The sequence below is a fragment of the Arabidopsis thaliana genome, chromosome 3 (assembly GCF_000001735.4).
Source record: "Arabidopsis thaliana chromosome 3, partial sequence".
Classification (NCBI taxonomy): domain Eukaryota; kingdom Viridiplantae; phylum Streptophyta; class Magnoliopsida; order Brassicales; family Brassicaceae; genus Arabidopsis; species Arabidopsis thaliana.
The window spans coordinates 22325485-22347393 of NC_003074.8; the positions used below are offsets into that span (position 1 = coordinate 22325485).

At 37.8% G+C, this 21909-nt stretch overlaps 8 protein-coding genes and 2 long non-coding RNA genes across 14 annotated transcripts; 8 read left to right on the top strand and 2 right to left on the bottom strand.

The window, feature by feature from the left end:
* Positions 1-362: 362 nt before the first annotated feature.
* AT3G09365 lies at positions 363-857 on the top strand. Its single transcript, NR_141531.1, has one exon. It is a non-coding gene; the product is annotated as an other RNA (long non-coding RNA).
* Positions 858-3563: 2706 nt separating this feature from the next.
* SHOT1 (Mitochondrial transcription termination factor family protein) lies at positions 3564-5854 on the top strand. The gene has a single exon (NM_115904.3). It carries the CDS (start codon positions 3609-3611, stop codon positions 5283-5285), a length of 1677 nt encoding a protein of 558 aa, NP_191599.1. The 5' UTR covers positions 3564-3608; the 3' UTR covers positions 5286-5854.
* Positions 5855-5942: 88 nt separating this feature from the next.
* On the top strand, positions 5943-8168 carry AT3G60410 (hypothetical protein (DUF1639)). 3 transcript variants are annotated; one of them, NM_115905.4, is made up of 4 exons: positions 5943-7033; positions 7128-7199; positions 7301-7402; positions 7821-8168. In NM_115905.4, the coding sequence occupies exons 1-2, from the start codon at positions 6128-6130 to the stop codon at positions 7194-7196; spliced, it is 975 nt and encodes a 324-aa protein (NP_567099.2). In that variant the 5' UTR covers positions 5943-6127; the 3' UTR covers positions 7197-7199; positions 7301-7402; positions 7821-8168. The 3 variants fall into 3 exon arrangements, with proteins under 3 accessions (NP_567099.2, NP_974465.2, NP_001030901.2); NM_001035824.3 differs by having other exon boundaries at positions 6001-7033; positions 7301-7627; positions 7821-8129; NM_202736.3 differs by having other exon boundaries at positions 7301-8109.
* Positions 8169-8939: 771 nt separating this feature from the next.
* AT3G60415 (phosphoglycerate mutase family protein) lies at positions 8940-10374 on the top strand. Its single transcript, NM_115906.4, has 4 exons — positions 8940-9294; positions 9541-9699; positions 9810-9918; positions 10015-10374. Exons 1-4 carry the CDS (start codon positions 8962-8964, stop codon positions 10224-10226), a joined length of 813 nt encoding a protein of 270 aa, NP_191601.1. The 5' UTR covers positions 8940-8961; the 3' UTR covers positions 10227-10374.
* Positions 10375-10528: 154 nt separating this feature from the next.
* AT3G60420 (phosphoglycerate mutase family protein) lies at positions 10529-12133 on the top strand. The gene is made up of 4 exons (NM_001203213.1): positions 10529-10961; positions 11212-11370; positions 11464-11572; positions 11671-12133. The coding sequence occupies exons 1-4, from the start codon at positions 10584-10586 to the stop codon at positions 11844-11846; spliced, it is 822 nt and encodes a 273-aa protein (NP_001190142.2). The 5' UTR covers positions 10529-10583; the 3' UTR covers positions 11847-12133.
* Positions 12134-12306: 173 nt separating this feature from the next.
* AT3G60440 (Phosphoglycerate mutase family protein) lies at positions 12307-14036 on the top strand. 2 transcript variants are annotated; one of them, NM_115908.4, is made up of 4 exons: positions 12307-12740; positions 12903-13061; positions 13175-13283; positions 13459-14036. In NM_115908.4, the coding sequence occupies exons 1-4, from the start codon at positions 12336-12338 to the stop codon at positions 13659-13661; spliced, it is 876 nt and encodes a 291-aa protein (NP_191603.2). In that variant the 5' UTR covers positions 12307-12335; the 3' UTR covers positions 13662-14036. The 2 variants fall into 2 exon arrangements, with proteins under 2 accessions (NP_191603.2, NP_001327708.1); NM_001340043.1 differs by having other exon boundaries at positions 13175-14036.
* A 26-nt stretch (positions 14037-14062) lies between these two features.
* AT3G09395 lies at positions 14063-14267 on the bottom strand. The gene has a single exon (NR_141532.1). It is a non-coding gene; the product is annotated as an other RNA (long non-coding RNA).
* A 1107-nt stretch (positions 14268-15374) lies between these two features.
* Positions 15375-16846, top strand: AT3G60450 (Phosphoglycerate mutase family protein). Of its 2 annotated transcripts, none has more exons than NM_001340044.1 (4): positions 15375-15833; positions 15922-16080; positions 16171-16279; positions 16483-16846. In NM_001340044.1, exons 1-4 carry the CDS (start codon positions 15402-15404, stop codon positions 16701-16703), a joined length of 921 nt encoding a protein of 306 aa, NP_001326035.1. In that variant the 5' UTR covers positions 15375-15401; the 3' UTR covers positions 16704-16846. The 2 variants fall into 2 exon arrangements, with proteins under 2 accessions (NP_001326035.1, NP_191604.1); NM_115909.5 differs by having other exon boundaries at positions 15407-15833; positions 16483-16831.
* DUO1 (myb-like HTH transcriptional regulator family protein) lies at positions 16837-18092 on the bottom strand. Its single transcript, NM_115910.2, has 3 exons — positions 17820-18092; positions 17461-17722; positions 16837-17388 (listed from the first exon to the last, which is right to left on the bottom strand). Exons 1-3 carry the CDS (start codon positions 18014-18016, stop codon positions 16945-16947), a joined length of 903 nt encoding a protein of 300 aa, NP_191605.2. The 5' UTR covers positions 18017-18092; the 3' UTR covers positions 16837-16944.
* A 1181-nt stretch (positions 18093-19273) lies between these two features.
* AT3G60470 (transmembrane protein, putative (DUF247)) lies at positions 19274-21637 on the top strand. The gene is made up of 2 exons (NM_115911.3): positions 19274-20673; positions 21123-21637. The coding sequence occupies exons 1-2, from the start codon at positions 19329-19331 to the stop codon at positions 21398-21400; spliced, it is 1623 nt and encodes a 540-aa protein (NP_191606.1). The 5' UTR covers positions 19274-19328; the 3' UTR covers positions 21401-21637.
* Positions 21638-21909: the final 272 nt, after the last annotated feature.

Below are 21909 nucleotides of genomic sequence, written 5' to 3' on the forward strand. Positions count from 1 at the left end.
TTATCTAGTATACCGTTCGTATACGTAGATTTTATTTTCACGCGAGAAAGAGCCGTGTTGTCCTCGACAAATATAAAAAGCTGGATTCATTTATTTATTAATACGTACATACTAGTCGAGAGATCATGTTTTATACAAATATATTAAACAAGCATGGGTTTTTACAGATATTTTCAGACATCACATACGTGATAGCACCGCCTATTAATGAATCGCGATACGATTTAATATATTTGTTTACAATGACACACACAAGAATTACAATATTAAAATTTTGGACTGTTACTTGAAAGAAGCATCCGGAGTATACACAGTAGCATTGAACCATATGATGATAAAAAGAGTACTTTTTGTATAGATCAGTCCATCTTGATCCCTGTAAATCGCTTAACCATTTACCAACATAAAGAAATGAATAGATCGATGGATTTCGTATATTTGTAAAATTACATTATGACTGTAATGTAAAAATGGTTCTTTTATATGTTATAGTCTTATAGAATGAATGTAATTGTGGATCTACATCGATGACTTTTTTTTTTCAATATGAGTTTGTGTGGTTTTTAATAAACAAATGAATCAAATAAAGAAATCTGGGATAAAAAAGCGAGTGAGCATGACAGGCAAAGATCTAAGAACAAGAAGAGGTGGAGTGGGGAAGCCATGGGAGGGGAAAAGAAGAAATAGAGGTCATCACACTACGTTCACGTGCATGAGCATGTGAGATTTTGTTGACGTGGCAACACGTGGTTCCCAGTGACCACACTCGTGCGGTGTAACATTGTTCCTCCACGACCAGACATCCCACTTATCAACAATCATTTGAACACACTTCTCACGCGCTCTATCGTCAGCGTGTACACCACCACGCCTTATTATAGTAAAATTGTAGTATTGTTTAAAGTTTTTGATGTGGTACAAAAAAGGATAGATATGTACCATGTCCAAATAATATAAAGATCTGCTCATGTGACTTTATAATGCATAATTAATTATAGTAGTACTAGCTAGTCGATATTCAACGGGTGTAATGAACTTAATCATAGATGAAAAATGTGGATTTCAAATGATAATATATAGTTTTGTCATTTGTGCTAAACATTATATGTTGGATAAGTCCATAATCAATGTTTTATTCGTTCATCATTATTTTGTAAATTTTGTATGCCAGCTGCATATTATTTTAACTAATTTAGTGTAGACTTTCTAAGCTCCTAAGTCCTAAACCATTGAAGAATGTAATTTACATCCTTATAATATATGTGACCTGATTTGTTATAACTTTATAAGTGGGATATAGTTAAACCAACGCCTTAGTCTCTTTCAAATATAACATGTTACTTCTGTGACTTATGTCTATAGATTTCTTTTCAACCATACCATATATCACATTTTTTGACATTTTAAAAAGGTAATGTGATCAACCTCGGTTTTTAGATTTGATAAGAGGGACTTTACAGAGGTAGGTGCCAAATAAAGTTAAGTCATATCATCATCATGATATTGGTAAGAAACGAATAGGATACGGGGATCCAATGTCAACCGACCAACAAACCTATCATGTTTACCCAATAATGAGGTCGTTTGATTAATATAAAATGCAACGTTTTAAAATAATTAGCTTATCATTTTATCACTTACGTACCATAGATAGTAGAGTATTAAACTAATCAAAAATTATGTCATGATGTTAATCTATGGCCCCACGTGCGTTCCCAACCATGTGCTAAAGCACTTTCATTTATACTTTCTGCTTTCGTCTTCGTACACTCGATCGAATTAAAGTTACACCACCCATCACCATTTTCCATGAACAAAACGATCACAAACATAATTTAATTTTGGCATGGTCTTTATCACAGTGATTCATTTTGTATTGAGACCCGACATTTGTAATTGTTTCTGTCTACCGTCGATCTCAATATAAAATGAACCATCAGGACAATACATCATCTATATAAACTTAGAAAAATCTAACAGTTTGGTTCGACATACATAAACTAATAAATGCAATTTTATAGTTCTAATTTGTCTGCCTATTATGATATCATGAAGTGAATATAATCTTGAAACATCATCATGAAACTTACGCATGACTTAAAGATTGTCGTCTTTTAGGAAAATCTTCCGCTTATTGATTATGGATCGATAGAAAATCTTAGCTTTTGAGACTTTTGTACAAAAAGAGAAGAAAAAAAAAGAAAAGAAAAAGAAGATCTTGTAACAAACTTTCAGAATCAATGTGTGGCTGCTTTTGTCTCCAACTATACCTTTTTCTTTTAATGATTACTATTGCTACATAGATAACACACACCTTAAAATCGTGAAAATGTTTGAAGCAATATTTCATTTTGTGCTAAGAGATCATCAAAATTTTTATTGTAGATAAGTGACTAATTTATGGTAAAGACTTGAATCACTAAAATAAACAGTTAAATTGCAAAGGGACAGGAGCGAGTGAAAGCCACGTGAGCAAGGTGTGTAAAAGAGCATGGGTTTAAGCGAAAAAAATCTTGTAGTATAAATGTCAGAGCAATCACGTGGATATGCACATGACATAACGTCCACGTGTCACAGAAACAAGAAAAAGGAAAAGGACACGTGGGCCTACCTTTTCGCGCGTGGCTCGTTGTCCCTCCCTCACCGGACACCCAATTTCTTTCCCAATCATTTGATGCGATTGCGATTCTGCTTTTCTTTAGCTACTTAGGGAATGACGTTTATACCCTTGGGCATCCATCATCCACTCATGAGCTTATCAAAGCCTCAATCATTCAATATGATAGCTTTTGCCTTTGTGTGTGTTTACATATTTACAGCTATACTCAGCGTGACTCGCACGTGACCTCGTCTCTACCCTTTAATAGAAGAAATTTCCCTCTTTGGGTTTGAGTAAACCAGATATGTAAACAAAAGGAAAGAAAGCTGGTTACACTCGTGGCCACTAGGATTTCATCAAATCAAATCTTGTTCGATTTAAGACACTAATGTCGAGGACTTTTCTTTGGGCCTGTATCAGCCCACTAAAATAAAATTGTACTGAAAATCCCTTAAAACCATTTTTTCTTTTTCCAGTTCAGGTTATATATAAAATAAAAAATGAACACATCAACTATCTTAAAATAAGATGTTGTATAACGCATCTAAAGATTGTGCGTCTAGAGATATTTTAGTCAATTTTCACTGCTGATCATAAGGGGGATTTAAAATTCGTCTGGCTAAACATGAAAATTCACTAACCAACTTCATATACCCATTAACGGTCAACACCAGAATAAACACTCCATCAATAAGCAGAACCAAAAGAATGTAGATGATGATTGCATTGAGTTTTTGGTACCAAACCATAACCAGGTTTCGAATTCCGCATACAAATTGGCAACATTTATGCAAAAGCAATCTACTCTCTACTCCACCAATCTCGGTTAACCGGTACATTTCTCCACGGTTATTCCTGGTCCGGTTCATTTCTTATTTTATTTGATTCGAACCATAAATGGCAAAACAGCAATTTCATGGAAGTTCCGAGGCCATTTTGCTAACGGTATAGACGGCACGGGAAGAGAAAGACCACCGGTGGAGAAAACCCTAATCCCCCAAATTCGACCATGTTCATGGTTCGATTGAAATTCGCATCGATCTCTCATAATTTCAGTACGGTGGCGGCGAAACATAGAAGAGTGCCGTCGAAATACAAGTCTCTAGCCATCGGAAAAGCCCAGCAAGCCATTACAGACTATCTCCACACCACCAGGTCTCTCTCCTACACTCACGCTGAACAAATTGCCTCAAACGCCTCCGTTTCGATTCGAAACCTCATCCTGAAACTCGATTTCTCTGTTCCTACCTTCTCCAAATCTCTTCGGAAGCATCTCAGTTACCATCCTATTAACGAATTCGAGTTTTTCTTCGAGAGCATTGGCATTGACTACAGTGAGGTTAGCGAGTTTTTGCCTGAGAAGAAATTCTTCTTCTCTGAGGATCGGACTGTGTTGGATGCAGCTTTTGCTTTATCTGGATTTGGGTTTCCTTGGAATAAGCTTGGTAAGTTGTATAAAGAGGAAAGGTTGGTTTTTGTGCAGCGTCCTGGAGAAATTGAATCCAGGCTACTTAAGTTTAAAGATATAGGATTCAGTACAGTTGCGGTGATTGGTACTTGTTTAGCGATTCCTCGTACTCTCTGTGGAGGTGGTGAATTGGGTTCGGAGATACGTTGTTTGTTTGTTAAGCTGAAAAGACTTTTTGATGAGTTTGATTCACATCATCTTTTTGAAGAAAATGTGGATTCTTGGCTCGCCGTTAGCAGGAAGATTAGGATCTTTTACGATTTGGGTTGTGAGAATGAAGAGATGTGGGAGTTGATGTGTAGAAATAAGTCACTTTTTCTGGAATATTCTGAAGAAGCTCTGATGAATAAGGCTGGATATTTTTGTAGGTTTGGTGTTAGCAAAGAAGATGCTGCTCTTTTGATTCTTCGAAATCCCGCTATTATGAATTTTGATCTAGAGAAACCGGTGATCTCTGTTACAGGAATGCTAAAGCATTTTGGATTGAGACAGGATGAAGTGGATGCTGTTGCTCAGAAGTACCCGTATGTTTTTGGTAGAAACCAATTGAAGAATCTGCCTTATGTGCTTAGAGCAATAGATTTGCATGAAAGGATCTTTGATATATTGAAGAATGGGAACCATCATTTACTCGCTAGCTATACCTTGATGGATCCCGATGAAGACTTAGAGAGAGAGTATCAAGAAGGCTTGGAGGAGCTTCAAAACTCAAGAACCAAAAGACACAACATTCAAAAGTTGGATTTCCTTCATGAAATAGGGTTTGGCGAAAACGGCATCACCATGAAGGTACTACAACATGTACATGGTACGGCGGTAGAACTCCACGACCGATTCCAAATCTTACTAAACAGTGGCATCATTTTCTCAAAGATATGCATGTTGATAAGATCAGCACCAAAGATCTTGAATCAGAAACCACATAGCATACAAGATAAACTAAGGTTCCTCTGTGGCGAGATGGGAGATTCTTTGGATTACCTAGAGGTTTTCCCAGCTTATCTTTGTTTTGACCTGGAGAACAGAATCAGTCCAAGGTTTAGATTCCATAAGTGGCTTGTGGAGAAAGGGTTTAGCGAGAAAAGCTATTCAATCGCAAGCATTGTAGCTACAAGCGAAAAGGCCTTCATAGCTCGTCTATATGGGATTCATCCTGCAATCCCGAAACATTGGTTCGAACGCTTCTCCAGCAGAAAAACCAGAGACACTGTATCCTAACTGAACAAAAAGACTCTTTGGATCTTGCAGCAGTTGGGAGCAATGTACCCTTGAGGTTTTTCAGATTTGTGGACCTGAACACAAAGGGAACCTTATTGCCTCAACTCAAAAACGTTACAAAATCTCTAAATGGTAGCAACTGCGTGTGGGAGATTGCAGATGAGACGTTTGTTTGTTTGTGGGATGTAGAAATGATGGGCACACTTGGATAATTTTGTGGTTACCAATTAGAGTGGGAAGAACTTATCTGTACCACTCGGTGGATTCCGTTTTTGGCCTCTTCACAGATTATGAAGTGAGAGGTTTACATACATTTTAGGATTGTATATACTACTTTTTTTTCTTCGATCAGACAACAAGAAATTGCAACTGGTTGATTTTGGGCTCCCTGAAACAATCTGCACGTGTCACAGGCCCGTGTCGGTGATAGTAGTAATGACTTGATTGCAAAACGTGGAACCAAATCGCACACTTGCCAGTGAAAATAAATCAAGCTGCTTTGTTATATACGTCCGGATAGTTTTGACTACATTTCAGCTTTAAAGTCTTGGAAAGCAAGCAAACGAGTGCGTGCAAGTCACGTGCGTCTTACGTTTGGAGCCCTTGTGGTCAGTGTGGCAGCGGCTGTAAATCCGACGATATAGGAAGGGTAAGATAGTCATTTAACATATTTCTATCTTTTTTTTGGTTAACACTTTGGTTTGGGGTTTCTATCAGCAATAACATAACTGCCGCTCTTCATTCTCTCTCATTTCTTTCGCTCTACATTGGCTCTGTGTTTTTTGAATTATCTATTGATTTCCATTAGGGTTTTCTCACTTCTTTGATCGATTGAATTATATATGTTCCGTCAATCCATGGCGTTTCCTCCACCGATCCATGGTTCCGATGCACCGCCGCCGCCACAGCCGCCGTCGGTGGTGAACGGGATTGAAACCTCTAGACGGCAGCAGCAACAGATTGCAGCAGCTTCTTCTTCGCCGGTGAAATCTCATCCGCTTCATAACTTCCCTTTGTCTGATCTCAGATGGGCTATGAATCACGCCAATACACACCGGCTCCGCAAAGCATCGAGTAGATCTCCGCTTCGTGAAGCTAATACTGGGAAAGGAAATCTGGTGATTGAGGAGGTGAACGAAGCTTCAGGTTCTTCGTTTGAATTGAGACCGGAGAAGAAGAAGGGAAACGCGTCTGGTGTTAGCGATTCCGCCGCAGATAGATCCGCGACGAAGTCAACGACGCCGGACGGTAGATCGAAGATCTTTATACGGATCCGCACGAAGAACAACGAAGAAACAGCTGTATCGACTGATATCGCCACCTCCGTCGCCGCCTCTGTTCAAGTGACTGATGATTCAGCTGGTCCGGCGATCGATGCTGAAGGTGAACGGATCTCCGATGGTGGTGGTCAGGAAGCAGACGAGTTTGGACCGAAGACTTGGAATCTGAGGCCGAGGAGACCACCGCCGACGAAGAAGCGGTCAATTGGACACGGCGGTGGGGTATTGAAGAGCTGTAACGGTGCTTTACCGGAGAATAAATCTCTGGGAACGGTAAGAACAGAGTCAATACGATCGAGGAACGGTGTAGATGCTAAGATGGCGACGACGGAAAGAAAGGAGAAGAAACCGAGGTTATCGATATCGCTCTCAAAGCTGGAGATAGATGAAGATATCTACGCGTTGACTGGATCAAAACCTAGTAGAAGACCAAAGAAGAGAGCCAAGAACGTGCAGAAGCAGCTCGATGTAAGATTTTCACGTTGAATCAGAATCTTACCTTTGTTTTACTCAAACCTGACCTAACAATATTGGCTTGAATTGTTGTATGATCGTTTTTCAGGTTCTTTTCCCTGGTTTGTGGATGGGTAACGTTTCTTCAGAAGCATATAAGGTCTCAGAACATGCTTGAAAGGTATTAACATTTTTGATGAATCCGATTGGATTACTTCTTCCTGTTTACTGTTGTATAGTCTGTGATTGAGGAAATAATGTAATTGTTTCTGAATCTTGTAGGGTTGAATGAGAATGATGTGAAGTTAATCTTGTTGAATCGGATTCGACTGAAATCAGATAGGAGCGTCGAAGAAGCTTCTTCCATTGATTGAGGTATAAAAGGTAGTGATTCAATGTTGTTTGTCATTTTTGAGTTAGACTTTCTCCTTGGTGTTATCCCTTATTGGTTCTTTGCAGTGCAACAAAATATTGTAGATTCATGAATGAAAATGTTAAATTGATTTCCCTGAAGAAGAGTTTTAGATTTGCTTGCTTGGACGATATGTGATGTGGCTAATATTTGGTGTTCTTAGATTTCCGATAGTTAGGGACATATCATTCCTTAAGGTTAAAGTTCCTATCTTAATGTTAATGATTTGCGTCTTAACCTTACATATTTTAAAATCCTGATTTGGTGTAGAGTGAGGATGTGAACTCTGAAGTTGCTATGATTTCGAGGTCTAGACTTAGATAAAATGGACTCACTTTGTATAATAAACCTTCACTTTCTCATGTCTCTATCTGTACTGTGATGATGCAGAACTGCGAATGATTCGTTTCTTCAAGTTTTGGCTTCATTACTGGCTCGTCGGTTTCAAGAGCCGAATTCAACTTCAACTTCAGATACGGTCTTAAGTCCTAACTGTCGGCAGTATAAAATGTGAATCAAACTAGTTTTCTGATCCAGTCGTCTTATTTGTTACCACTGATGTGAGGTGTTGATACGGCCTCTATTTTTTTTTTTCTGTTTAATTCATTCACTTTGTGTAATAAGATTAGTGGGATAGCCTGACTTTTTGTAAAGGTGGAAAAATAAAATCAGAATTATCAACATAATTTATTTATTCCATTACTAAATTTCATAAATTAAATCATTCTAGTTTTCATTAATAAATAGAGCAAAAAAGACGGATAATTTGGTCAAACATGTAACAGAAGAAAATATAATTACCTGCAAATTTGATAGCGTTTTTACAAATTGTTATTTTAACCCCACTTCCAAGTTCAAAGTTCAAACTCTGATCCAGTAAATTAAAGAATATAATCTGGACTTTAACGGTCAATATTATAATTTGGACTTTATACAAGGACCACAGGCTTGATGTGTCACTCTATTCATCATCAATTCATCACCTCCACTCGCTTTGTCCCTTGGTTTATCCAACTCTTCATGCACTATCCGTACACAGTAAAACCAAAAAATTACGGATTAATAACAAATTTTGATTGTTTGGACCTCTATCCATTTTGTATTTTTGGACTACTTATTAGTACTTAATTATTTACATTAGTATATTTTACATATTGGTCCTTTTATGTATTATGTATCATGCATTAATTACATATTGTAGAAAGAGATTTGTACTAACTAGTTGACCTAAAAGAAAGAAGAAGAAGAGAGAGTCGTCTATATCGAGTGGTTTTGGTATTAATTCTTATCACGTTGGATTTATATAGATGTAAACTTCGTAGTAATAACAATGATGAGTCGTGTTTTAAAAGAATTTTGTTACTTTCTTGTGTGATAAGCTTCCTCGCAATTTCCTACTGAGGAAAAGAAATGCAATTTTAACTTCCTTCAAAAGTTTATAGTAAAAAAAACAAAACTCAACATCTCATTGCTTGCATATATGTATAAATACCTCCCACTTCTAGTAACAAAGATCACACCGAGAAAGGCAATGGAGTCGGCTAAATCAATCATCGGTGGCCACCAAAATGTCATCCTGATGCGTCATGGTGATCGACTCGACAATTTCGAGCCACTCTGGACTTCAACAGCTGCGAGACCGTGGGATCCACCGCTTGCTCAAGACGGTAAGGATCGGGCCTTTAGAACTGGTCAGAGAATCCGGTCTCAACTTGGGGTTCCGATTCACCGTGTCTTCGTCTCCCCTTTCCTCCGCTGCATCCAGACCGCTTCCGAAGTCGTTGCCGCCCTCTCAGCCGTCGATTTCGATCCCATTGCTATGTCATCTAAAGACGTGCTTTCCATCGACAATACTAAGATCAAGGTCAGTCAGAATATCTCTCTATATATTTTTTGAGACCAGGGTTTGTAGTCTAGTGGTTTTATGCTAGTGTTGGTCCGTGTCATACATACGTTATAAAAAAAAAAAACATATATTGTGGACTATGGAAATTTTTAATGATTCTCTAAGCAAAATTCTGTTATGTTGTTCTTATAACCATGCTGATCATTTTGATTGAAGCATTTGAGATGTTTTATGCTTATATATGTCTTGTCTCGTCTGCTTTAGGTGGCTATTGAATTTGGATTGTCCGAGATACCGCACCCAATCTTTATTAAGAGTGAAGTTGCTCCCAAAGATGGGAAATTTGATTTCAAGATTTCAGATCTTGAAGCTATGTTTCCTGAAGGAACAGTGGATTCTAATGTGGATATGGTTTATAAAGAGGTGCTCTATATGACTTGTTTTGTCGTGTCTTCGTTCTTAATGTTTTGTTTTGTGTGACTATATCTAAACTTTATTTCGATAATTCTCGATTCCTTGTTTGTACTGTTTAGGTGCCAGAATGGGGAGAATCTGCACAAGCCTTTGAGGATCGATATTATAAGACAGTGAAGATTCTTGCGGAGAAGTATCCTTCTGAGAACTTGCTCTTAGTCACTCATTGTAAGCAAAACAGTTATGGCTTTTTTAGTTTTTAACCAAAATTGATGTTTTCCTAATCTTGTAGTTCGTTTTTTTTTTTGGGATGGGAAATTGCAGGGGGAGCAGTAAGTGTTGCATTTTACAACTACTTCAAAGACGCAACTAAGTACGTGGTAGATTATTGTGGTAGTGTTGAAATGAGAAGGCAGATTTTGAATGGTGATGGGTTTGGTAAATTTGAGGTAGTTACTAGTCATGGAGTATCTTATAAGTACACCAAAATCCCAGTCCATGATCATGTAGTTGTAAGCCGCCAATCTCCCCTTTAACCGGTTTATATGTGAATATCTGGTTTAACGGGTTGCTTCAATAAAAAAAAATATATAAGAATAATGGTTCAGTTATTTTCCTTTTCTTCCACAAATTTTACAAAAATATGTAAAGCTAAAGGGTTGTAATTTTTCTAACACAAAATTGTTGTTCAACAAGAATTTGTCAGAACGTATTTAAATTACCATTGCTATAAGCAAGAGAACAGTCTTAGCAAACTGCTGAAACGACAAAAAAAATTGTTCTTTAGTATTCAAAAAAAAACTTTGAACTATACGTAGTCTTCCTCATGTCTGATGCCTATTGACGAGTTTATTACAATAGTAAAAAACAAATGAAAATACAATAAAAAGTCAATGGTCTTCTTAATTGCATGTAATATACTATACTTGCATCACGCCATGAAGCAGCAAGAAACAGAGCAAATGAAGTCTAAATCAAACATGGATGGCCACCAACATGTTTTCATGATGCGCCATGGCGATCGCATTGATAAGTTTGAGCCACAATGGGTCTCGACTGCTGCTCGGCCTTGGGATCCACCGCTTATTCAAGGCGGCATGTTTCGAGCGTTTCGAACCGGTCAGATGATCCGATCTCAGATCCATTTTCCCATTCACCGTGTCTTTGTCTCCCCTTTCCTCCGCTGCATCCAAACCGCTTCCGAAGTTATCGCCGCCCTTTCTGACCCCGACGCAAATTCGTCTGATTCCTTCGACAAACCTAAGCTCAAGGTCAAATGACCATCTACGTATATATGTGTTTATGTTAAACTATGGAAGATTTTCAGATTTTTTCATAGATCTTAAGAACAGTTAATCGTCGTGCATGTTGTCTCTATGTCATTGAAAGTCCTATGCATTTGTTTTTCGTTACAACGTGTTTGAATGTTCTAGTTACATTATGCTAAGAGACTTGTTGTTTGTAGTGTTATAGTGTACGTACTGTATAAGTCAATTTAAGAAGCTTGATCGTGTGCTTCAGGTTTCTATTGAATTTGGCTTGAGCGAGATGCTGAACTCAATCGCTTTTAAGCCTGAAGTTGCTCCAAAAGATGGCAAATTTGATTTCAAGATTTCAGAACTTGAAGCTATGTTTCCTGATGGAATGGTGGATCATAATGTAGACCCGGTTTACAAAGAGGTTGGTCTCTAAGAAATCTTTGCGTGTATTCTTTAGTTTGAACACAAGTCTATAAGTACAAGAATTTGACATGTTCTGTATATATACATACAGATGCCACAATGGGAAGAGACTTTGGAAAGTTGCAACAATCGATATGTTAATTTGGTCAAGACTCTTGCTGATAAGTATCCTTGTGAGAATCTGTTGTTAGTCACTCACAGTAAGTGACTCTCACATTCTGTTTTTTTTTTTTTTTCTTGTTTTATAGTGTTTTTGAGTATCATAGTCTTTTTAAAAAACTCGTCCATGGAAATGTAGGAGAAGGAGTAAGCTTTACATATGCCACATTCTATAAAGAGGCAACGCACAGGTTAGATTTTTGTGCTTGTGTTGAACTACAAAGACAGATCTCCTCTAGTGAAGTTGGAGATTTTGAAGTCGTTACAAGTCATGGTCAAGATGGTATCATGTACCCTCCCTCTAACTCCGGTTAATTTTGTCATTGTCTTCGTATGATCCCTACGAACCGGATAAAACCGGCGTTAGCCGTCGCTTGACTGATTCAGTCTATATTGAAATCTCTGATTTTTTTTATTTTGGTTCAGAATTTGCCTTCACTTAGTAATTTTAAATTCAAATAAAAGATATTATCATCACCATTATTTATCTATTCTCAATTGTTTCAAATTTTTGATTGCGGTTTGGTTTTGTTGTCGATTAACCTCTGATTTTCTAAATTTATTTACATCAACATACTTTTAAATACATAAACTGGTTAGCTAAGTCTCAATCAATTAAGCAATGTGGTTATTAGTCATGGAGTATCTTTCAAATTCAAGGACCACAAAAATCCCCAATCCATGATCTTGTAGTTTCCGGTTTAGCCGGTTTTGTCCATTACGATGATGTTAAAAAAAAGTTGTTTTTATAAAACATAGAAAAGAGAAGGAACAGAAATTAAAAAAAATAAATAAAAAAGCGCCATGTATACAACAATCACTTCCAACGTAGTCTCAAAGGTCACAGCAGCAGCAGCAACAATCAGAGCAACAATGGAGTCTGCTAAATCAAAAAATCCCGATAGCTACCAAAATATCTTGATGATGCGTCACGGTGATCGCATTGACAAAATCGATCCACTCTGGCTTGATACAGCTGCGAGACCTTGGGATCCTCCTCTCGTTCAAGACGGTATGGTTCGTGCGTTTCAAACTGGTCAACGGATTCGATCTCAGATCCAATTTCCGATTCACCGTGTCTTCGTCTCTCCTTTTATCCGATGTATACAGACTGCTTCCGAAGTCATCGCTGCTCTCTCCGCCGTCGATTTCGATCCTAACGCTACTTCGTCCAAAGACGTCACTTCAATCGATAAATATAAGCTTAAGGTCAGATAATCGCTGTAATCGCCTTCGATTTTGAAATCTTTTGGTGTTCCATGTGTATCTGTGAATCTCTGTTGATTGAATTCTAGTTTAAGAATGTTGAGCTGAATTGTTGTTGAATGTGTGATATTAATCATTTAAGGTTGATTATTGTATACTTCTCAGGTTTCCATTGAATTTGGTTTGAGTGAGATGCTGAATTCAATTGCTATTAAGCCTGAGATTGCTCCCAAAGATGGGAAATTCGATTTCATGATTTCAGAACTTGAAGCGATTTTTCCTGATGGAATGGTTGATCATAGTGTAGATCCTGTTTATAAAGAGGTGAGGTTTTGGAATTTTGTAGTATCTAGACTTGTCTTGTTCTGTTTCTGTTTATCTTCTAATCTTCGAAGCAATTTGAGTTTAAACTTGATTCTCTTGTTGGCATTGTTTAGATGCCACAATGGGAAGAGACTGTGGAAGGCTGCACAGATAGATTTCTTAGTTTGATAAAGACTCTTGCTGATAAGTATCCTTCAGAGAACTTGCTCTTGGTCACTCACGGTAAACAAACACATTATGTTCTTAAGTCTTTTTGGATCTTTTACACATTCTTTCTGCTTTGTTTCTCTGGAGAGAACATCTTCTTCTAAGGTTTTATTAAAGCAAAGAGTCTATGAATAGTCCCTTTTATCGATCAAATTTTGTGTTTGAATGTCTCTTTGTTGAGAAAATGCAGGGGAAGGAGTAAGGACTACATTTGCAACCTTTAAAGGCGTACATGTGTACGACGTAGAGTATTGTGGTTGTGCTGAATTGAGAAGACAGGTGTCGAGTAAAGATGGGTCTACTAAAGCTGGAGACTTTGAGGTGATCACAAGTCTTAGTCAATGTGGAATCAAGTACCATTCCTTGAGCACCACAGACCAAACTTCTGCTTAAGTCAATGATGTTCCGGATGATCATGGCACTAGTAAACCGGAATCAAACCGGATACTGGTTATCTAGAAACAATTCTGTAGAAGATGAGAACCTTGCCGGAATACTACAATAGTAATGTGTTGCTTCCGACAGATTGGAGATACGGTTTCGAAGAGAGAACTTCTTTTTAAGTGTTGTACCGGCGGTTGAAAATGATTTTGTTGTTTATTATTGATTCTAAACGTAATTTTGGGCAGATACTATTGATTAAACTGATTTTGCGTTTTTATTTTTACAATGTCATGTGTTTTGATGTCTTCTTACTTACTCTGTCTCCGACTAACCAAAAGCTGTAAACAAGACCGGCTCTTCAACAGGAAACATAACCACCAAGTAGGTTGAGTCTCATTTAAGAACAAGCCATATGCCACTCCTTGCACTGCAAAAAGTCTTTTCCTTTTTGCTTCTTCTCTGCAAAAAAATTGTTTTGGAGTGCAAGTACCACCAAAAACTTCGTACTAGACCATCATCAGCTACTGGAATCAAAGCAACGATAGAGTTTGAGTAACCAAATCTGTTTGGGAGTACCAGAGGTTAAATATGATCATTATGATGCTCTCTGCGGAAGATGCAGCCAGTCCCAACGTCCATTGGACCTTGAAGTCTATCCAAAGCTCTCATACTAACATGAAAGAAGACAGTCTTGTGGTTAGTATACTTTTGTGGAGCGGATCATAAAATCCATCTATGATTCTTCGAAGCCCTTTATATAAGTAGCTCTTTCGTACGTGCATATTGTAAGCATCAGCAGAGAACCCAAGCAATGAGTTGATTCTTCACCTCTCCCGAGATGCCAAAAACAGAGTAAACACTCAACATGTGGTTAAGAGTATATTTGTAACTGGTTGTTATGGTCAGAGTAAACAAACAACGATGGATAGTATATTTGGAACTGGTTGGGATATAGTTAATTTTTTAACACCTAACAACTACCCATCGTTGTTTGACCATAAGAAATTCCGAATAAAAGATAAATTTAAGGTTAAATATGCTATATATATAACCGGTCGACTATATCAACAAAGATGTTATTTGATGAAGAAGTCACTAGCGTGGGGTAATTTTCAACTACCTCCTCCATTAAGGAATGGTTCGACTTATATTTATACATTTACATGATACCGACTTATTAACATCCAAACTGTATATCATCCCACCTATTTTATTTCAGACTTTTTGATATAAAGGATCATAATCATAAGCCTTGTTTCGTCACGTCATTCATCATCCATTCCACCCATCTTCCTAAAACACCAAAAAGTATATTATCTTGTAGGAATGTAAGACTAGTCGTTAATACGATGTCGACTGTCCACATTAATGTAACCCCATCGATGGAGACAAATCAAATTACTAGTTTCCAAGTCATATTGAATATTAATATGAAGTTAAAAAACATGTTTGTAGCCTTATGTAAATTATATCCTTTTTTTGTTTAGTTACGTAACACAATTGCATAACAACAACCACAAACAAAAGGTTATAGCTTTTTTAATGCAAACCAATCAAAAATCTTTGCAATTTTCTAATGCTAAAAGTATGAAAAATCGCAGTTGATATTAAAAACAATTTAGGGGATTTCTCAACAATTTACAAGTTAAATTTGTTAATAATAAAACGACTTGACTTTACCATATATCTTTTTCTTTTTTAAATTAGAAACTTTTAAGAAGAAGAATACAAAAGAAGTAGTGGCACTTTATGACATTTTCCACAAAGGTTAAAAAAATCACATTCCTTTATAAACAACGATCCATTAGTGTCGGAAAACGAAAGAGAAAGAAGAAGAAAGAAACAATGGAGTCTCCCAAATCTAACGTCGACGATGGCTACCAAAACATCTTCGTCATGCGTCACGGTGATCGAATCGACAATTTCGAGCCACTCTGGGTTTCAACCGCCGAGAGACCTTGGGATCCACCTTTGGTTCAAGACGGTATGATTCGAGCGTTTCGAACCGGTCAAAGGATCCGATCTCAGATCGGGTTCCCGATTCACCGTGTCTTCGTCTCCCCTTTCCTCCGATGTCTTCAGACAGCTTCCGAAGTCGTCGCAGCTCTATCAGCCGTCAATGTCGATCCTAACGCCATGTCTTCCAAAGACGTCCCTTCCATTGATAAATCTAAGCTCAAGGTCTGGTCATATCTATAATCTTAAACTCAGATTTAGGAAGAAATGTGTGTATGATGAAATCAGCTGAGATGTTTGGCTACTTTCTCAGGTTTCTATTGAATTAGGTTTGTGTGAGATGTTGAACTCAGTGGCTATAAGGCGTGAGCTTGCTCCTAAAGATGGGAAATTTGACTTCACTGTTTCAGATATTGAAACTATGTTTCCTGAGGGAATGGTTGATCATAATGTGGATATGGTTTATAAAGAGGTATGCTTTACACTCTACAGGACCTTTTAAAGTGTTGATCGTTTTCCTTACTTTGGTAGACAACTTGATCCTTTTGTTCCTTCTGTTCAGTTGCCTAAATGGGAAGAGTCTGTGGAAGGTTGCAGAGATCGATATGTTAAAGTTGTAAAGGCTCTTGCTGATAAGTATCCTGAAGAGAACTTGCTCTTAGTAACCCACGGTATGCAAGTTTCTGACTCTTGGTTTCCTATTTTGACTTATGTGTATCTGTAAAATGCCCTCCTATCCTTTGTCATCTTGATCAATCTCAATCAGATGTAAACCATGTCCCTTCTCTACATTGAACTATCCTATCCGTCTCTGATGACCTTTGTGCACTTTGGATGTTGTTACCTTCTAAACCTCTTTGATGAATTTTTTCAGGGGAAGGAGTTGGAACTACATTTTCGACATTCTATAAAGATACAACAGTGTACGAAGTAGACTACTGTGCTTATGTTGAAATGAGAAGACAAGTCTCAAGTGAAGATGGGTCTGTTAAAGCTGGGGACTATGAGGTGGTTTTGAGTCATGGTCAAGCTGGGATCAGGTTTAGTCATGATCCTGTCAGTTATGAACCTGTCATAAGCCATTCACCTGTTTAGTCAAATTGTCTTCAGTGTCCTCTGTTTCTGTACTTTTGAATTGTATTTGAACTGCTTTTGTATGAATTATGAAACATTGTTTCAAAGTTTTCATTCAATCGAATCAGAGTCCAAAGAAAACAACAACACAACTTCCTTCACATAATAACAAGGGAACAAGAATTGTCATTACATAAGAATGTAGTTAGATTATAGACCTAAACACACAAAGGAAACCATCTACAAACAAAAAATCAACAATCTAAGGACTTGGGATTGGATCAACCTGATCAAACATGTCAGCTGGGAAATCGTCTAAGAAAACATCAGCTTCTTCATCCTTTGAAACATGTCTGCATCTTCTCGGCACAGGCGAAGGCTCGAAGAACGGCTGAGGGAGAGCGAACAATGGCTCAGAAGAATCAGCTGGTCCAAGTATATCATAGTAAAAAGGGTCGTCAAGTCTAGCCAAAAGCTCTCTGCTTTCTGGAGAGAAAGGGCTGATTGCTTGCTGATTTGCATCATTCTGTGAGTCAGAGTACTCTGCTAGGACAAGATCAGTGCCAAAAGCGAAAGGCTGATGCTCTAACTTAACACCCAAATCCGGCAACCTCAAGACTTCATCACCAACTTGATCAGATGAATAAGGAACCATCTGGGAACATGAAGAAGAAACTGTAACCTCTTCCTCAACCAAACCAAAACCCTGAGACCACAAAATTGAGAATCAAAAAACCGAAAAACAGAGCTTGTGAATTTTGTAAATCATCATTAGTACCTGAGAGGATTGACGGATTGGTTTGACGTTTTTGCCCTTGAGTCGATGAGAAGAAGAAGATTTGGGATTGAAACTCGAACTCGATGCATCAGAGGAGTTATGAAGAATCCTAGCGAGTCTCTTTTGTCTGCTACTCCAGAAATTCTTCACATCGTTATCAGTTCTTCCCGGTAGATACGTAGCGATTCTCGCCCATTTGTTACCAAACTCAGATTGTAACTCAATCACAGTCCTCTCTTCGTCAGCCGAGAACTTGCATCCACTATAAACAAACACAAAAAACCCTAAATTTGAAGCAAACAAAACCAAAATTGAATTTGCAGAGAGAGAGCAACAAAGAGAAGGAGAAAAATGTATACTTTTTGAGATTGGGACGGAGTTTATTGACCCAACGAAGACGACAGGATTTGCCGGTGCGTTGAAGAAGACCTTTGGATCGAATGGAGCTCCAATCACGAGGACCGTATCTCTTGACATGGTTGATGAGTACTTCGTCTTCTTCGGCTTTCCATGGACCTTTCTTTATCTCTTCCTTCTTCGCTTCCATTTTCCTCATCGCTAATCGATCTCTCTCTCGATTTTGTGTTTTTGTTCTTCTCTGTTTTTGTGTGCGGAAGTTTCTTTGGGTTTTGTAGTGGCGGTTGGATGCGGTTATCACCCACATTACCATTACCCTCCACTTTCAGTACCCCACTCCCCAAGTTTCTCTCGCATTTCGAATTTGATGTTATTACCAAAATGCCCCTGATGTTGTAATTAGAATTACAAAGCCCAAATCATGTGAGCCAGCCCGTGTAAGGCCCTCTATTTCACATGCATATATGGTGGAAAAAAATGATGTGAAGGATCTTCGAGACTCGAGAGCCTTGAAAGTTGAAACTACGTATTTAGATACCGTATTTTACAGCAAATGTAGAAAGAATCAATTTTTACAGGACAGCTGTCCAAACAAAGGCCAGACAAACTCAGTAATAATCAGGATAGTATATGACTTTGCACATTGAATTCTTTATTGGACATTTACCGAAAGGAAGGAGGGAGGAGACAAATTTTTAAATAAATGAATTTGGTAAACCACTAAATGACTTTACTATTCTCCTCTCTTAAAGACGGTTGACTCAAACCATCTAATGTGCAGATGCACTCACTAAGTCAATCTCTTCTCATGGCTTTTGTACTATGCTATCTTTAGATTGTAGTATCTCCCACCTTGGATATGTCCAAAGTCCAATGGTGGAATGGGAGAAAACTCAAATGTTTCAAACTTTCAAATCCGTATATTGATATAAAAGCAAGGATTATAAATTACTATTCACTTGTTTTCGCCAATTAATATATATTTACGTCACATTGTTATTATACGTACTGTATTTTGTATAAAAGTTTTACGTCTTTTAAAAAACGTATATAATTAAGTTTGAATTGTATAAATAGTACACATATGAAGTGTAAAAAAAAACACATTTGAGCATTGAATAAGGATCCATTATTGTTCCACGCATTTGCAAAAAGTATATATTAAAAAAGACCAACACAATGTAGTAAATCTTCAAAAAATTAAAAAATCTCGAACGACATGATATGGCTCCGAATCCACAAACCTATATTAATAGAAAAATTACACAGTATCAAAGTTCTTATAATTTGATATAAGATAGGGTTATAAGATATATTGTTACATGTGCTATTTATTACTACATATGTAAACAATTGACTTTCATGTATATGGTCGTCGGGGAAACTTCCTAATCATTTCCTTCCTCCTCATTAGTTTACTACCAAGAGGGAAACTTCGGACGTTAAGTTCTTTCAACTTTCTTCTTCACATTTACTCTCATTTGCTCTCTCAACAACAAACTTCCAGAACAATGAACCGAAGGTTGAATCATGAACCGGACACGGTCCTTGAGTTAAACGAATCGACTCCTGGGATGTGGTGGTTTCCTACAAATCCTGAGCATCGTTGCATCTACCGAGTCCCTGACCGTCTACGTCGTGTAAATCCAGAAGCTTACACGCCTCAATTACTCCTCATTGGACCTCTTCACCATTCTTTAAAATTTCAAGCTCTCAACTCTCGTGGAGATATCACAAACACAAAGTTAATGGGCTACTTAAACATGGAGGAGCATAAGAAGATTTACCTTGCGAGATTCTCAGAAAGGCTTGCAGGTCAAAAAACGATTGATGAACTCAGAAGAAGAATCAAAGAAGAAGAAGATATAATAAGGGCAAGCTACTCTGAGTCAACTGCCTGGATTGAATCTCCAAAGTTCGTGGACATGATCCTACACGACTCTGTTTTCATAATAGAGTTCCTTTTAAGGAGTAAAGATTACACCTTACTTGAGGACCAAGGATCATGCATCAAGAAAACATGGGATCCTATATTTGAGCAGCCTTGTCTTCAAACTACTGTGGATGAAGACCTCATTTTGCTCGAGAATCAACTTCCTTACTTCATCCTCGAGAAACTCTTCGATCCAATCGTTCCAATACTCCGCCCAAACCAAACACTCCGCCAGATAGTCATCACTTACTTCAGATTCCAAGGTAATATCGGAGTTGACTCCAGATTTAGACATTTCACTGATCTATTCCGATGTGTCCGCGTGGAGACACTTAGGCCAAAGATGCCAAAGAATAAATTCAGATATTTAGTTGGTCTGTTCCGATTTGTCCATTTGGGAACACACGGGTCAAGAGAATTAGAAAAGAGTCGTCCTCAAGAACATAAAGCTCTTCGCATGGAGAAGACACATGGGTCAGGAGAACCAACAAAGAGCACATTCAGATATATAGCTGATCTTTTCCGGTGTGTTCCGATGGAGACACTAGGTTCGAAAAGAGAAGAAAAGAGTCGTCTTGAACGACTCAAAACTCATCGCATGGAGGAGACGTCACATGGTCATGGCTCAAAAAAAACAAAAGAGCTACCGATCATCAAACACATGTATAACGCGGCAAAGCTACAAAGTGCAGGAGTGAAGTTCAAGGCCGTGACAGATGAGTTCTCGATAGATGTGACATTTGAGAATGGTTGTTTGAAGATACCTTGTTTGTGGGTTCCTGATGATGCAGAGATCACACTGAGAAATATAATGGCGCTTGAGCAATGCCATTACCCTTTCAAAGCATACGTCTGTAACTTCGTCAGTTTCTTGGATTTCCTCATCGACACTGATAAAGACGTGGACTTACTCATGGAGAACGGTACCCTTTCTACGTATACATATATATATTGTTTGTGTGTTAAATATCCATTTTCCACATTATCAATGCTTGTCTTGTTTTGTACTCGTTAGCTATTTTTGGTTAAATTTACAAGATTTGACGTTTAAATTTTATATTGATGCATAGAATTATCAATACTTAAGACGAATTTCATACTTGAGTTTGATTAGATAGACATTTCTAGCATTTATTCTTAAAACGAAGATATTGATGTTTAGAAATATTTGAACCCCTATTATCTGTAAATCATGTTTTTCAGCATGTTATATATCATATGTTGTTTTACTTTTATCAATACAAATGTTTAAACAGTATAAAATCTTGTAATTCCAATTAAGTACTGCTCGTCTCCGTGTTCGCTAGGTTATACTGCTTGCTTAATTTTTCTTGAATAAGTGACAGTAATATGATATATATGGTTTTGAAAGGGATACTAAACAACTGGGGGGAGAAGAGTTCTGTGGCGGTGGCGGAGATGGTGAACACGCTATTTTCGGGGGTGGTGGAGAGTCGTTCTTACTATGCTGGTATAGCGTCTAGAGTCAACGCCTATTATGAAAATCCAGTCAACAGGTCACGCACCATCCTCGGACGCCAGTATTTCGGTAATCTATGGAGAGGTACCGCTACTGTCGCCGCTGCGCTTCTTTTGGTGATGACTCTTATCCAGACGGTGGCTTCTATTCTTCAGGTTATGCAAAAGTGAATGTTCTTCCCGTACCTGGGTGACGATGCTTCACTCTCTCCGGTTCGTCTCTTGAGTTTAATAAATTAGACGTATCTACGATCTATCATTTCACTCTCTCTTCATAAATTTGTGTTTAATAAATTAGTCATGTCTTCCTCCCAACCCCACAAAATGGATCTTGTTTTTCTAGCTTCTATATCTCATAATAATAAACAAAGACTTAATGGTCGTGAATGATACTTTATTATGAAGTCTAAAATTTTAGCCCGAGTAATGTATCGAGAAGCTCTATTGCTGAAGACTCGCTAATAAACAAAAGACCACTATTCTAGCTAGGAAACTGTAAGACATCATTTCCTTGATTGTGTATAGAGAAGTTAAGGCTCGTCCATGAGAGGACCACCTATTTTATTTATCCTTTCTCGGAAGTCCTCAAATAGAACTCTAGTATGAAAACAGTTACTAACTACTAGCTTCATTTGTTGCCTTATAATAGTAAACTGACATGTTTTGGCCTTTGTATGACA

What these genes read in the sequence shown, in the direction of transcription:
- SHOT1 (NM_115904.3), top strand. Translation starts at nt 3,609, where the DNA reads ATGTTCATGGTTCGATTGAAATTCGCATCGATCTCTCATAATTTCAGT.
- AT3G60410 (NM_115905.4), top strand. Translation starts at nt 6,128, where the DNA reads ATGTTCCGTCAATCCATGGCGTTTCCTCCACCGATCCATGGTTCCGAT. An exon ending in ACGTGCAGAAGCAGCTCGAT is followed by an intron (nt 7,034 to 7,127) that starts GTAAGATTTTCA and finishes ATCGTTTTTCAG; the next exon opens with GTTCTTTTCCCTGGTTTGTG.
- AT3G60415 (NM_115906.4), top strand. Translation starts at nt 8,962, where the DNA reads ATGGAGTCGGCTAAATCAATCATCGGTGGCCACCAAAATGTCATCCTG. An exon ending in TCGACAATACTAAGATCAAG is followed by an intron (nt 9,295 to 9,540) that starts GTCAGTCAGAAT and finishes CGTCTGCTTTAG; the next exon opens with GTGGCTATTGAATTTGGATT. An exon ending in CTTGCTCTTAGTCACTCATT is followed by an intron (nt 9,919 to 10,014) that starts GTAAGCAAAACA and finishes GGGAAATTGCAG; the next exon opens with GGGGAGCAGTAAGTGTTGCA.
- AT3G60420 (NM_001203213.1), top strand. Translation starts at nt 10,584, where the DNA reads ATGGTCTTCTTAATTGCATGTAATATACTATACTTGCATCACGCCATG. An exon ending in TCGACAAACCTAAGCTCAAG is followed by an intron (nt 10,962 to 11,211) that starts GTCAAATGACCA and finishes CGTGTGCTTCAG; the next exon opens with GTTTCTATTGAATTTGGCTT. An exon ending in TCTGTTGTTAGTCACTCACA is followed by an intron (nt 11,573 to 11,670) that starts GTAAGTGACTCT and finishes ATGGAAATGTAG; the next exon opens with GAGAAGGAGTAAGCTTTACA.
- AT3G60440 (NM_115908.4), top strand. Translation starts at nt 12,336, where the DNA reads ATGTATACAACAATCACTTCCAACGTAGTCTCAAAGGTCACAGCAGCA. An exon ending in TCGATAAATATAAGCTTAAG is followed by an intron (nt 12,741 to 12,902) that starts GTCAGATAATCG and finishes TATACTTCTCAG; the next exon opens with GTTTCCATTGAATTTGGTTT. An exon ending in CTTGCTCTTGGTCACTCACG is followed by an intron (nt 13,284 to 13,458) that starts GTAAACAAACAC and finishes GAGAAAATGCAG; the next exon opens with GGGAAGGAGTAAGGACTACA.
- AT3G60450 (NM_001340044.1), top strand. Translation starts at nt 15,402, where the DNA reads ATGACATTTTCCACAAAGGTTAAAAAAATCACATTCCTTTATAAACAA. An exon ending in TTGATAAATCTAAGCTCAAG is followed by an intron (nt 15,834 to 15,921) that starts GTCTGGTCATAT and finishes CTACTTTCTCAG; the next exon opens with GTTTCTATTGAATTAGGTTT. An exon ending in CTTGCTCTTAGTAACCCACG is followed by an intron (nt 16,280 to 16,482) that starts GTATGCAAGTTT and finishes GAATTTTTTCAG; the next exon opens with GGGAAGGAGTTGGAACTACA.
- DUO1 (NM_115910.2), bottom strand. Translation starts at nt 18,016, where the DNA reads ATGAGGAAAATGGAAGCGAAGAAGGAAGAGATAAAGAAAGGTCCATGG. An exon ending in CTCCGTCCCAATCTCAAAAA is followed by an intron (nt 17,723 to 17,819) that starts GTATACATTTTT and finishes GTTTGTTTATAG; the next exon opens with TGGATGCAAGTTCTCGGCTG. An exon ending in CAATCCGTCAATCCTCTCAG is followed by an intron (nt 17,389 to 17,460) that starts GTACTAATGATG and finishes TTGTGGTCTCAG; the next exon opens with GGTTTTGGTTTGGTTGAGGA.
- AT3G60470 (NM_115911.3), top strand. Translation starts at nt 19,329, where the DNA reads ATGAACCGAAGGTTGAATCATGAACCGGACACGGTCCTTGAGTTAAAC. An exon ending in GGACTTACTCATGGAGAACG is followed by an intron (nt 20,674 to 21,122) that starts GTACCCTTTCTA and finishes TGGTTTTGAAAG; the next exon opens with GGATACTAAACAACTGGGGG.